The sequence below is a fragment of the Haplochromis burtoni genome, unplaced genomic scaffold, assembly GCF_018398535.1.
Source record: "Haplochromis burtoni strain Fernald_Lab_line unplaced genomic scaffold, NCSU_Asbu1 Contig_216, whole genome shotgun sequence".
Lineage (NCBI taxonomy): Eukaryota > Metazoa > Chordata > Actinopteri > Cichliformes > Cichlidae > Haplochromis > Haplochromis burtoni.
This window is the reverse complement of record NW_024582577.1, coordinates 971,056-984,783: the sequence shown is the minus strand read 5'-3', so window position 1 is coordinate 984,783 and position 13,728 is coordinate 971,056. Positions and strand designations below refer to the sequence as shown.

At 42.9% G+C, this 13,728-nt stretch overlaps 1 protein-coding gene across 1 annotated transcript; it reads right to left on the bottom strand.

Annotated features, from left to right (window-relative positions):
* Positions 1-6,984: 6,984 nt before the first annotated feature.
* Positions 6,985-11,443, bottom strand: LOC121815443 (extracellular calcium-sensing receptor-like). Its single transcript, XM_042226535.1, has 9 exons — positions 11,296-11,443; positions 10,725-11,019; positions 10,476-10,562; positions 9,974-10,243; positions 9,558-9,764; positions 9,182-9,470; positions 8,198-8,265; positions 8,006-8,129; positions 6,985-7,919 (listed from the first exon to the last, which is right to left on the bottom strand). The coding sequence occupies exons 1-9, from the start codon at positions 11,403-11,405 to the stop codon at positions 6,985-6,987; spliced, it is 2,385 nt and encodes a 794-aa protein (XP_042082469.1). The 5' UTR covers positions 11,406-11,443.
* Between the last annotated feature and the right edge of the window lie 2,285 nt (positions 11,444-13,728).

Here is a 13,728-nt window from a genome sequence, read left to right as displayed (position 1 = left end):
CACTCGCTCGTGTTCTCCGCGAGTCGTTACGAGTCATAGATCGCAGGCTTTGGACTTTGTCGAGGTCGGCTACTGTCCGTCTTCGCTCGGCCTCTTCCTCTTCCTCTATACACTCCTCTCTCCCACATCTCCGAAGTACTCTTCCTTGTTGTTGTTGCCCTGTTGTCCTATTCTATGACCCCGTTCGTGTTGCTGCTGCCCTTGCTGCCTCTTAGTGTCTTGCTGTAAGCGGTATTCCGGGCCTTATGCCCTCTCGGGACTTTGGCCAAAGTTATATCCATCAATAATCGTAAGTAGCAAGGAAATGTACCTTATTTGTGTCCCATGTATCCTATGAGTCGCTATTTTGAAACCATAACAAGTGATGTATTTTCCTGATAAAAGATAATACCATTTTAAAGAAATGCTCTCAACCGCATAATAGCTTCACCCTACCGACAATACGCCCTAATATGGCGCGATGTTGCAATAAGATGCCCGAGCGGAAGGAGATGAGGGCACCGTATTATTATCGATGACACCGCCGGCGAAAATCGCCGCCCTGCCAACCCGTGTACTTCAGACCTTGAGTCTCAGTTGGCTCCTCCGCGAGTCTTCTTTAGTGAAAAAATTCCACGGTTGAACATTGATCATTACACATTACTCATTCTTTCTTGTCGCGATATAACCAACACAACAAATAGGTCTTACGATCCGGCACAGACTGCCGCACCTTGCTGCATGATTACCATCCCTGATCTTTGTTATGCTATTACTTGTCCTAGCAGCTCACGAACGTACGACTCTGACACGGACACCGCCCTTCTGTAACAAACCCCAACACGACCTATTACCCGCCCATTCCACGCGTGTTCATTGTAGTTCCATACCCGACCGCGCAACACGCTTAGTATCATCTTAACGACCGGGAAAGCATGCTAACCAAGTTTTGTATGGTTAGTTAGGGTTGTTCTGCCTCCAAGGATAGATGTCCCGAAGGGAATCAAATAATATCTCTGAGTCCGAGTATCTACAACAGTAAAATGGAGAGGAACACGTAAGGAAAGATAGTTCCCAGTAGGCCTGTATAATGTCTATGGGCATCTAATAGAATGGAGTATTTAATATCGAGATCATTGAGCTTTTTTAAGTGTTAACATGAGTGTACTGAGGCAAATAGAAAGAAGAGAGGAGATTTAGTTTGTAATAAGTGTAAGTAATAACTAATATAGAAAACACACAATAATCCCAAGTGGAGCTTTCCAATTTCCTCTCATGTATATTCGCGCTCCTTTTGCCCACCATGAGAGGCACAAACACAAATATCTGAACTACTTAACACAATTACACTAACTCATTTGGGCACTACGTAGATCATTCACTATCTACTTTTAAAAGATCCGGACGTGCCCTGATACTTGTGTTTCAGCCACGGATGCTCCCTGGGCAGGACTTATCAAGTAGAGATCAGACTGTGTCACGTAGAGCATAGTTCAAACATACTGTTCTACACCGGTCCACTAAGATAATCCACCACCAAAATGAAATGTGTCATTATTACCTTCCTTTTCGATATATGGACACCAGGGACTCCCAATTCGCATGGATTATTCGTGATGAACCAAAACATCACAACAAGCATGCATTTTAACTGACCTCTGCCCTTAAACAGGGAAGCCTTTGTGAAAATAATTCGTCCACTCTTTGTGCCAACACACGCAGCTATATTGTTCAATGCACCTATTCTTGCAAGTCCAAATCGTATTGGACTCGCCCACTCCATCGCAGTGTGACTGAAGCTATCTTCCGGTAAACCTCCGGGTCGAGCCCGTTCAACTCCAGAATCCATCGGGATGAACCTGAGACGTAATGACGCACTAGACTGCCAGTACATGAAATGCGCGGCGTCTGTCCAGTGTTTCCCACACGTATCAAGTGTCTAATCCAAGATATTTCACTTGGCCATACCCAAACCCACCCGCCCCAATCTTACATTGACACTATATAGTAGAGAATTACGGTGATACTTCCCACGTGGGCATTTATTTATCCGCGAAGATATTGTCACCAGACATAGATTCCTAAGCCAGCAATTAAACATGCGTTTCATGAAAATCACTACGAACTCAATAATGCACCCATGAATATAGTGGCCAAAGAGCTCCGTTTAATAGCGTCTTCGTGTATGTGGACGACTACAGTAAGAATAAACCATCAAGACATATGACCCGAGCATGTGAAGAGACTATGAGCGAAAACAGAAAAGATTCGTCACGAAACGACGGAACTCTGATAGTGAGTTCTCACACAAAATGAACACTTCTCTGTTCATCTTGCGCTAACTGCTTCACTCTTCATGTGTCTATCGGAGTCAGCTCACTGCATTGGGTCAAGGATACTTTCAAGGCTCCCGAGATACAAATCATTATTGCAGTCACATCATCCCCTCTTCACTTTAAGATGATTGCATTTGATCTAGTTAAGTACCCTCAACCAACAATTATCGAGCACTACCCACACAAACAGATAGTCAGCCCCAGGTCCCTTGAGATTAGAAGCGACTCCGCTCTGATGCTTACACGCACGCTTACATGGTGCATCGATTGACTTAGCGCCTTCGTGAGGCGAAAAGTGCCTACTTCTCTGTGGCCGATAAAAGTAATTCTGAGCCCTTTACTTTTAAGACTCCTTAACTCATCTCTATCACCCATCGCAACCACACCTTAACACCAGAAATATATATATCTAACATATAGAAGAGGAACATCTTCAAAGAGGATAAACTATTGAATAGAGAGCCAAGATAGCGTATCAGACTCTAGTTCTCACGGACCATGCGGTGCCTAGGTCTTGAGTGTACCCACGAGCAAAAGCTCCATTAGAAATACCCAGATCCGACAGGAATGCAATCAAACAAGGTGGCGATCGAAGTGCTTAAGACTGAGGATGCACAAAAACGGCAAAAACAATTTTCCGATTCGAGGCTCTAGGTAGTGGAGTTTGTTGTCAAGGTTCGATGCACTGCGTACAGACTTCGGAAATATGGATGCAAAGCGTAATACGGACGCAAGAAGTCTTGCTGAGATGAAAAGGGTGAAGGTTCTCTTGCGGCACGTTATTGTCTCTGTCTTGACATACGTCTCGCCAATCCCTATTCTACAAGACAACTCACAAGTTTAGGTTTATGGCTGCGAGTCAGAAGACTTGGTCTACAAAAGGAATATGATATGGACTCCTTCTTTGTACTTTGGATTTTAAAATTTCTGTTGCGGGGGATTTTTAAAGAGTGTGGTCTAAGTGTCGGTCTATTTTTAATGTTGTTGGAGCACAGTTTTTAATTCGGTTGCGTGGTTTGATTAACTGTGTGATTTTCGGATTCTTAATTCTTGTGCGCGAGGTGAATTCTATTATATGTGCTCACATATTTGCATCCATCAGAACTTATTGTTGCGGTTTTTTAATTTGTTGTGGGTTTTTTAATTTGTTGTGGATTTTTAATTTGTTGCGTTTTTTAATTTGTTGCGGTTTTTTAATTTGTTGTGGATTTTTAATTTTGTTTTTTATTTGTTGTGGATTTTTAATTTGTGTGATTTTTAATTTGTTGCCTTTTTTTAATTTGTTGCAGGATTTTTAATTTCTTGTGCTTTGCACTTCCCAGCCACCGTACTATCAGCCCAAATAGCAAAGAGAAATTAAAAATGCATGCCGTGAAAGAGTTTGGGTCTTAGGAGGTTAATAGCTTAATTTTAAAGGGGAGTGTCAAAAAGTCAATGCTTCCCTGGCAGGTCGCGGAGTGTGGGAGTGCCTACTGGGGTCAGCAGGGGAGCTGGCCCCAGGGAGGGGTTACCTGCCCCTCCCTTCCTTCCCTCCCCATCTCCAGCTGCCTCCCTCTTCCCGCTCCACCACAACCACCCACACATGCAGGGCCTTGGAGTAGGGGTATGTCACCAGGGTGCAGAGGAGGCTACCCCCCCCTCTGTCCCCTTCTGGCTGCCTCTGCCTCAATTTTATCCCACAACTTAGACATTCACATTATTCACACTCTCATTACACATACATATGAGCGACGTCTGCGCGTCGAATTTATATACTCCACAACCATATAGCGGAGCAATTAGACAGAGAGATATTGCAGACACCCTACATTCTGAATGATAAGCCAGCAGGAACATATGAGAGAGGAATACCCTTTAGGGAATGTGAGTAGGGACACAATCACGGAGGTCGCAGGAACAATCCTAACCAATCAGGGGGTCGTGTACAATGCCCCATCCACATCCCTGGCGTGCGTTAAATGAGAGCATATAGTGGCGGAACCACACCTCTCCTCAAAATTGTTAAACTAGACAGCAATATACGAACAGTGTCGAGGGACTACAAATCACAGGCCGTGGAGGCACCTGTATCATGTGCTGCCGTTACAGGCCTCCGCACTACGCCGCGTTCACCTTGGCAGCCTGTCCCCTCAAGCTCCATGTGCGTCTCCCTCATCCTGTAGTTTATAACTTTGTGACCCACCATTTAGACACTACCTACATGCTATCAACACAACCATATACCGAATACTGCTAGCGGATTTGGTGCCGCTAGGGAGGTGTATGGAGGTCATTCGTCCCGCCACCCCCCATTACTACCTCTGCGGCCTCAATTTGTCCATTCCAAACGGTCTGTTCCTGTTCTTGACAAGACGGGAGGGCCTAGATCTGGAGAGGTGGCACCCTCTGCCGACTGCACTAATGGGATCGTGGCCCGAAATGATGGCGGGATGCCTCTGCGCTTTGCTGGCTACTTGTTCGAGCCGCCGTGTGTTCTGCCTTCTACCTCACCCCCACCGCATTGGAACTATAGGACACATGAGGAGGATAGATCCACTGCACCCTCGGGTCTCGAGGGAATGCAAGTTCCCACCCACCTCCAGGGGCAAGACCCAATGGTCCACGACCACACAACACACCACTGAAGCTCACTAGACCCGGTTTGTAGAGTACGCTTGGGGAGTGTGAATCGTGTGTACAGCGTCTCTTTATGTCTGTCTCCACGTTGGTTGAGTGTGGAGTGAGTGCATATGAGAGCATGAGGGTGGGAATGGATGTTTGTGTCTGTGTGTGCCTGTATGTCTGTGTCTATATGTCAGGTTGGGTATCAGACGCCACCTCTCTGGGGACACCTCAGGCCCTCCAAGGTTTGGAGGCCTATCTCCACCCACCACCACTTCCCCTGCCGGTGGCGGACTCCCTCAGGTGTCGGTGTGCTGGTGGTTCTTTGTGTCTGGGGGTGGGCGTCCGGGTACACACCGGCTCACTCCTTGGCGGCCGCTTGTCGGGGCCTGGGGCCTGGGGCTCGCTCGGGCCCCCTTTGGAGGTGGGGTGCCCCCGGCCTCTCGGCCTGGGGCTCGGTCACTCAGGCACAGCTGGGGGCCGGCGGAGCTCACGGGCGCGTCACTGCAACTCCCCCTGGCTTCTGCTCCGCGGCTGCTGGGCGAGCTTCACGGCGCGCTGAGCCGTCACATGCTAGACTGACCCCCTTGCTGTCTTCCTGCATGCTGCTGTGAGTGATACCTCGGTGCATTCTGGTGGACTCTCATCCTGTCTAGGCTCTCACTGGAGACAGTTGGGCGCGGCCCTTCCCCCCTCAGTTGGAGCCCTCCTGGTCGCTCCCGTTCCGTTCTAGGAGGCACTGGCGTGGATCTTCTGGTGAAGTTTTGCATCTCTCCTCGTCTATAACCTAGCTGTACATCCTCACACCTGGTACCCCAGACGGCGACTTGGCATTGTGGCTGTGTCGACCCCCCACCCCCACTCTAGGTCAGACATGATATACAATAGATAGAGACAATGAAACTCTTCTGGTGCAATACACTAAGAGCAGGCCCGGCTTGATCCGACACAGGCACATTGCACAACTGCGCCAGCGTTCGCCACCCTGCCTCTCTAGTACCCGAAATTACATCCTTTCTATTGCGACACTGCTATCTCTATCATAGGCGAGCATCTGTCCTGCGCTAGGGCCTGCTATCAAACAACAATCGATACTTATCTAGTATTTACATGCTGTTACACTTTCTCTAGCTCTAGATAATGCAGAGTATGGTGTTGTGTTTTGCTATGATTGCTTGTGTAATGCTTTCTTGTTTCCTCTTCTTTGCTTGTTTGCTATTTACTTAATCTCCCACACAGCAATTGGGCATTCCACGAAGATATCCCTTATCTATTTTTCTCCCTCCCCTTTCTTGAACATCTGTCCCTGCGTCCCCCTAATCTTTTTCCTTCCTTCCCTACACTCTCTCTATTACATTCTCCCTTTTACCATATCTACATCACCCCTCTCATGTACTGGTCACATTTCTATCTGTAACAATAACTGAAAATAAAAAAAGTATAAAAAAATAATAACAAGACAGACAAGCATCGAACCAAATGCGGACCAATACTGCAATTGCCACGATGGATTCCATTGCAAAGGTAAATCCAGGTTGGGGTATCTCTTTGTTGGTCTTCAGAGCAACAATTCTTGTGATAGGCTTGAACAAGAAGCACCCAATACGGGACAGGCGGATGAACAAAACCCACGAGAGAAAAGAGGCCCATTGCTTGCTCGTTTGAAAAGCTTGATGGGCGCGGTGTGTTTTATGTATGTGGTATACCGAGCCTTGAGCATGTATAGAAAGATTGCAGAGAAAAAAAAAACGAACAAACCAAAAGCCTATCAGCTACATCTACTACAATTCAACTGAGTTCTCCACTATGCTCCCGAAGATCATTTCTGATGTTAGATAGTATTTATTATCTCATTATTTATATTTCTAATTACGGCCCCTATACTGATTGCAAAAAAAAAAAAAGATAAAACACCCTTATCTTCCACATTTCTTGACACCTAAAAAATCTTGAAGAGCATATATGGTCCCTTTAGACGCAACACAAGCACCTGCCGAATTCGGAGGCCAGGGACCCAATTAATATCCAGCTATTCTGTTGTCCCCGCACCCTTCAACCCTTCTGGCTCTCAACATGTGATTACACGGGTCTTTGTGTTCATCTCTGGTCTCAACATTATGTAACATTTGGGTCCAAACAGTGTGATCAAGAGTCCAAAACTTGAAGCAAGAATGGCAAACACCTCCACTGCATCTGCAAGATTTCCTGGTGAGCTGATATAAGCAGGAACAAAGGCCACCCACACAGCACAGAAGATCAGCATGCTGAATGTGATGAGCTTGGCCTCATTAAAACTATCAGGGAGATTCCTCACCAGGAATGCAATTAAAAAACTGAGGAAAGCCAGCACACCAATATAGCCCAATAACACTGCAAAACCAACAGTTGACCCAACTGCACACTCATACACTATCTTGTCATTGTGGTATTGGGTGTTTTTATGTGGAGTTGGAGAGGAAGAGACAAGCCAGGTAGTGCAGATGGCTGCCTGAATAGATGTCAGAAACAGAACTGTTCCTCTCTGCTGCATTGCACCAAACCACTTCAGACTGGTTCCCCCTCCTGGCTTGGAGGCTTTGAACACAGCCAGAACAACCATGGTTTTTACCAGGATGCATGAGACACACAGCACAAAGCTGATGCCAAATGCTGCATGCCTGAGTTGGCATGTCCACAGTCTGGGTCGTCCAATGAACAGCAGTGAACAAGAAACAGAATAGCTGAGAACAAAGGAAACACGAACTGAAAGGAAACACAACTTAAGTGACAACAATAGCTGGAAACTAAGTTCTGAATTGTTGGCACGTACTATAGGTGTTGTGCGATGGTAGATAAAGATCCCCAGAACAACAGCACATATAAATGTTCCCAGTAAGGAGGTTGCTGTCAAACAAATACCCAAAGGGTCATGATAGGAGAGAAACTCTGTCTTCTTAGGAACACAGTAATCACGCTGTGGGTTTGACCAAAAATCCTCTGGACAACTGGTGCACTCCAAGGAGTCTGACAAAGAGGGGTTGATGTTGAAATGCATCCTATATTTCACAGAAATTAAATCAATTATGTCATACAGAAAAACAAAGACCTACTGCTCTTGTTAGTGATTTTTCCCTCAGAACAAGGGATGCAGTCAAAACAGCATTCAGGCTCTCTCTTCCTTCTCACCATGTGGGTACCAGGAGGACAACTCTCACTGCATACTGATCGAGGTGGCTATTGGACATAAAAAATAGAACAAGGAAGTACCAGAGAGGGAGGAAGGGAGATAGACCAACTCTCACTCGTGCATACTGACTCGAGGATTGCGCTTCTTTAAGTTGTACATTGAACATTAAATAACAATATTGTACTTGCCTGTCCTACAATTTGCTTACACTGCCCCATTGATACTGTACAATGTCAATAAGAATGGTACATCTGCCAAATACAAATATATCTATAAGCCTGTATTGGCCTTCTAAAGTTGCCTAGGAAGAATATGCCTCCATCAATTATGAGTTCTTCAATCCTTTTAAAGCCTGTCCCTACTCTTAACTTTCACCCTATCTTATTTCTGAATGTTGTAAGTTATACTCTTCACACATCAGAGATCTCACAAAATGCACTTGTATTAATAACATCCATAAGTCGCCCTACTGAAATACCACAATCGACGCGCACTCTACTCGTACACAAATATAGATCATACGCTGTGTGGAATCGGTTGGGCCAAACTGGCATGTGGTGTCGAACAGGAGGTATCTACTGCGTTTTCCGTCATATATTAAACACAATAGTCGCGATTGTACAATAGCAAGATGCTATTAATGAATTAAAAGTAAATCATATACCTCTGCCTGTGCATTCGCAAAAAAATAATCCCCCTAATAAGGCTAGAAATTACGAGGATGCCTCCTATGTGACTTTTTTATCCCCGTAGCCCCTGGAGCTCTGCTCCAAAAATAATTATAGAACGAATGATTTATTCATAGATGGAGTGTAAAATGATATCACATCTGCCATGGCTCCAGTAACTTTACAGTGCAAACAGTGGCAATTTTTCAGTTCAGTAATCAAATATAATATTATATCTATGGTACCTACATATATAAAGTCATTTATATCTAAGTCTCAATCAACCAAGGCACATTACTAATAATCCTGTATAGAAGTTAATGACCTCCATGACTTAAATAACTTAACTACTTTTGCTCACAAGTATGGCAAATCCCTTTTCAGAAATTCTGAAAGCATGCAAAAACAATGCGTTCAAAGGTGGAGTGTACAATGATAACACACCTGCCAAGGCTCCAGTGACTGCAAAGAGGCACAGCTGTTCCCACTGAAAGGCCCTCTTCCTGGCTTGCACCGCAGCATGTCATCAAGGGAATATGCCAGTGCATAAACAGCTTTGTACACATTATACTCAGGCCGCAGGTTGGAAATGTCCAAGTACTCATTGTCCACATTTCCTAGATCTTCCTGTCCAGTGCATAGTGCACCTCCACCTTCCAGCCAGCCTGCTGGAGCTGGAGCAAATCTGCACTGAAATGTAAATTCCCAAAACTGATTCACCTGAAATATTTTGAAAAATATTTGTTACACATTATAAAAATATATAATTGTTGTGACACACACAGAGTAAAAGTGTTTAAGTCTCACCAAGCTATTTCCGTAGCTACTGTTGTGATGTAGATCAGGATGTATTTGCAACAGGAATTCCCTGAGCCCTGGTATTTCTCCTCGACGAATGGTGATACCCAGTGTACCACCCAGGTATGGCATAAAGTGAGGTGTTTGGAGCACAGCAGATTCTGTCCAGGCCTCGCTGGCTATCCACTGTAGACCTGTCACATTTTGCCTTACTACCTGTGAATTAAATTAGACCAAATCTATGAAGTAATATTGAACCTCCAACTTCTTTACTGAAACAGTTTTTGATCTTTAAAATTAATTCTGAATTATTACATTTTTGTACTCATTTCTGTACTGACAATGATACGTAATACGTGTTTTACACAATATAATTATGAAGACCTCTGTAACTAGTAATTATTTAAAGTATTTTAAAGTGAAACCTCATCCATAAGGTGCATCATGCGACTAGGATGTTCAAAGACAATGACAACTCGAGCTGTAGAGGTTTTCATCAAATCAACAATCCTCCGGAGTTCATCTGTGTCTTTGTCCCAGGGTAAAACCTCAGTGTAGGCCAGGCAACCTTCACCAGACACACTCAGCTCAGACTGAAAGGATCTGGCTGCATGAAGCCCATAATCATCATCACTGACAAGCAGACCTGCCCAAGTCCAGCCAAAATGCTTTAGAATCTGGATCATTGCACGTACCTAAGTGAATACAGATTAAAATGTAAGTGCATTAAAAAGAAGAATTTTTTAAAAATATAATTGCAATTTAGCTTTATTCTTTGACACAATACAGAAATGAAATAGAGCATAATTCTCAAAACTAAGTATATTATTATTTCTAATATTTTCATATCTTTCTTTGTTCTTCTTTTACACAGATATTGAAACATACTTTTGCGTTTCCATTTTAATTTTGATGACAAATTTTCACCTGGAAAGCATCACTTGGGATCGTTCTAAAGAAGGATGGATACTTTTGACGGTCACTCAGGCAGGAACATGTGGCATAATAACTCACCTGTGAAAGACACAGACTGTATATTCGGGAGCTATCCATGTAGAGATATCTTAATTTTGTCATCATGACTGCATTATTTTTTATTTCATAAAATGGTTTTACATTTTCAATGAAATCAACGCAATCCAAGAAAACTGTTACATGGTCAAGCAGAAAACTTACCATAGGTACTCTGTACAAGCCTAAGACGTTGGAGATTGCAATAGAATTTGTAGAGGACGGATCACCCACAACCCCTATGACTGGAGGATTTCCAACACATGTATCATCTACTACAATTTGATCCTCTTGACCACTGGCTAATGACAATGCTCCCCGGAATCCAATTCCAAGTTCAAGGCAGCTATCATACAGAGTGTATCCCAGAGTCACATTTGGTAGCAGGTTTGAGTTTCTGTTGATCTCATCAATAGCAAACGCCATGGTCTGTGCGGACTTAAAACCTAGGACATACATACTAAGGCAAGAAAAATGTAATTACTAATATATATAATACAACACAGGTTTTAAATTATAAGTAAACGAGTGCCTTTTGAAAATGTTGCAAAAGTAGAAATATTATACGCAATCAGGGAAACTGAATAACAATTAAAGACATATATCAAAGGAAAAAAAATGAAAAAGAAGACGCATTGTGTAGTTATTTCAGATACAAAATACATATTTATACTGGCACTAAGTTTGAAAGTTTTTTTATTCTATTTTTTTCCTGCTTTTTCCCTGTCCTTGTTACCCATGGCATGTAGGCTGTTGTGGCTGCGAGGTAAAAGACAGATCAGGAACACTTGAAAAGAAATGGACTTGAAACAGTCCACCCAGAACCACATCTCCAGTTTTGTGCATCTCATTTAGATGAAACTGTCCCTGCAGCTGACAGGACAAAGAAAACTGAGGAGTGGATAGAATAGAAAAAACATAGGAACACAGCAAAACAACCACGACTAAATTGTTTTGCAAAGATGAGCACATGACAGCTTTCTGAATTGTTGAGATCAGTCATTAGGTTTTATTGTTTGCCAATCCCTTTTATTGACTTACTGTGTTGTTTAATCTTGCACACCACCCATCAGGGAAGAAGGCGGAGTATACTTTTCATTTGAGATTGCTTTGTATCCAGGCAAACTCAGGGAACACTCTGTGAGTAAATTAGTCATCAGTAATAACTCACTGAAGAATTGCCAGAGTAGCAGGTGTTTCTGTGTGCATATCAAGTGACACAAAAGAAGAATAGCAAAAATGACATAACATTATTCATGTAAAGTAAAGTTAATGTGGAATGTTCAACAACATCAAATTAAAGAGTTTCAGTCCATATTTGATTTGAAAGAGAGGGACAACAAATTACTTATTTGATCACTACCCAGAGTTCGTGGCCACAGTTGAATAGTTGTAATCTAAATTGACCTGTAAATTAAAAACTTAGCTCAGACTGTACAGTGCCTGTATCATTGCACATGTTTCCCAAATCCGTCAGTGAATCTCATGCTCCACTTTCCCCAAACTCGTGAACAAGACCCTAAGACATTTAAATCCCTTCGATTGGGGTAGTAATTTGTCCCAGATGGAGTTGGCATTCCACCTTTTCCGGCTGAGAACTATGGTCTCTGACTTGGGGGTGCTGATTTTCACACTTGGGCGCAAACCACTCCAATGCAAGTTGGAAGTCACCACCTGATTAAGCAAACAGTAACACATCATCTGCAAAAAGTAAAGATGAAATCCTGAGGCCATCATAGTGGAGAACATCCACCAGCCTGGACAGACCAAGATATTCTGTCCATGCTTGCCCACTTTCTCAAACATCCTTGAGATAAAGACTCATCCAGTTCGACAGCCTGGATGAAAACCTCATTGCTCCTCCTGAATCAGAGGTTCAGCTAACAGATAGACCCTCCAGTATGCTGGTACAGACTTTCCCAGTGTCATGATCCCTCAGCTTAGTTTCATCCACACATGAAGCAAAAGGCCTAAAATCCAGCCTTTGTGGGTGTAATTTAACACAGTCCCATGACAGAGTTTAATGCAGGGGTGTCCAAACTTTTTGCAAAGAGGGCCAGATTTGGGAAGGTGAGAATGTGTGGGGGCCAACCATTCAGCCTGAAATATTTTGAATCATTAACATTAAATGCAAATGAATGACCTTATATTTCTTTCCTTTTTTCACACACAAATTTTATTATAATTTTTTTATTATGAATCATTTATTATTAAACGTTTTTACCAAAATCATGTATTTGAAAAACACACAAAATGAAGAAAAATTAAACATCTAAATTCAAAACATGTGAACAGGAAAATAACATTAAGAGTTAACATTCAAAAGTACAAAACATTGTGGGCCATATAAATCGTACATCACTCGTTCTTTAGTTGTCTTGTTTTGTTTTATTGACCATCATTTTGACCACTTTTTTTTTACCATCATGGTTTTGTTTTTTTTTTACTTTGTTACAGACTAGGGTTGTTAATCCATTTCTCTCACCAGCCATGGCAGGTGCGCCATCCGTAATAATACCAGTGACTTTATTCCATGGTAGTTTCATGTCATCTACAGCGGAACAAACAGCAGCAAATAAATCTGTTCCTCTTTTTTGGTCCTTAAGGCTCTGAAGGTCAAGTAGCCTCATTGTTCTGACACACAACACAAAACTATCCACAACACTACACACTAACTACACAAGACAACACATTAACTACACACTCCAAACACGCTAAACGTCACAAATCTCTCACATCTCAAAACTCGCTCTCTTTTTCTGCTGTCTCTCTCTCTCTCTTGCCGTCACTCCTAAAACTTCCCCCTCTTCCTAAACGACCAAATGTCATGTTGCCATATCATTTTTTGATTGGTCGACATGGTGCGTTTTTCCACCAACATGAACAGGCTGTTTTTTGTTTTATTTTTTACATTTTTTGGTCATAAGCAGAGCGTGCTTGCCAGCACTGTCCTTAGACATTAAACGTGGCGAAACTATTCAGGAAAAAACTCCGCATATGTATTGTTTATCATGACTGTGATTTTATGTGGCCTATCAGCACAATTTAAAAGCTGGTATATATTACCTTGTTGTTTTGTAATCTTAAAGTGGTCATGTGATTGGCTTACCATGACTACTTTATTCTTCCTCAGTCAAACAACAACACTCATGCATTAGCTGATTGTCGC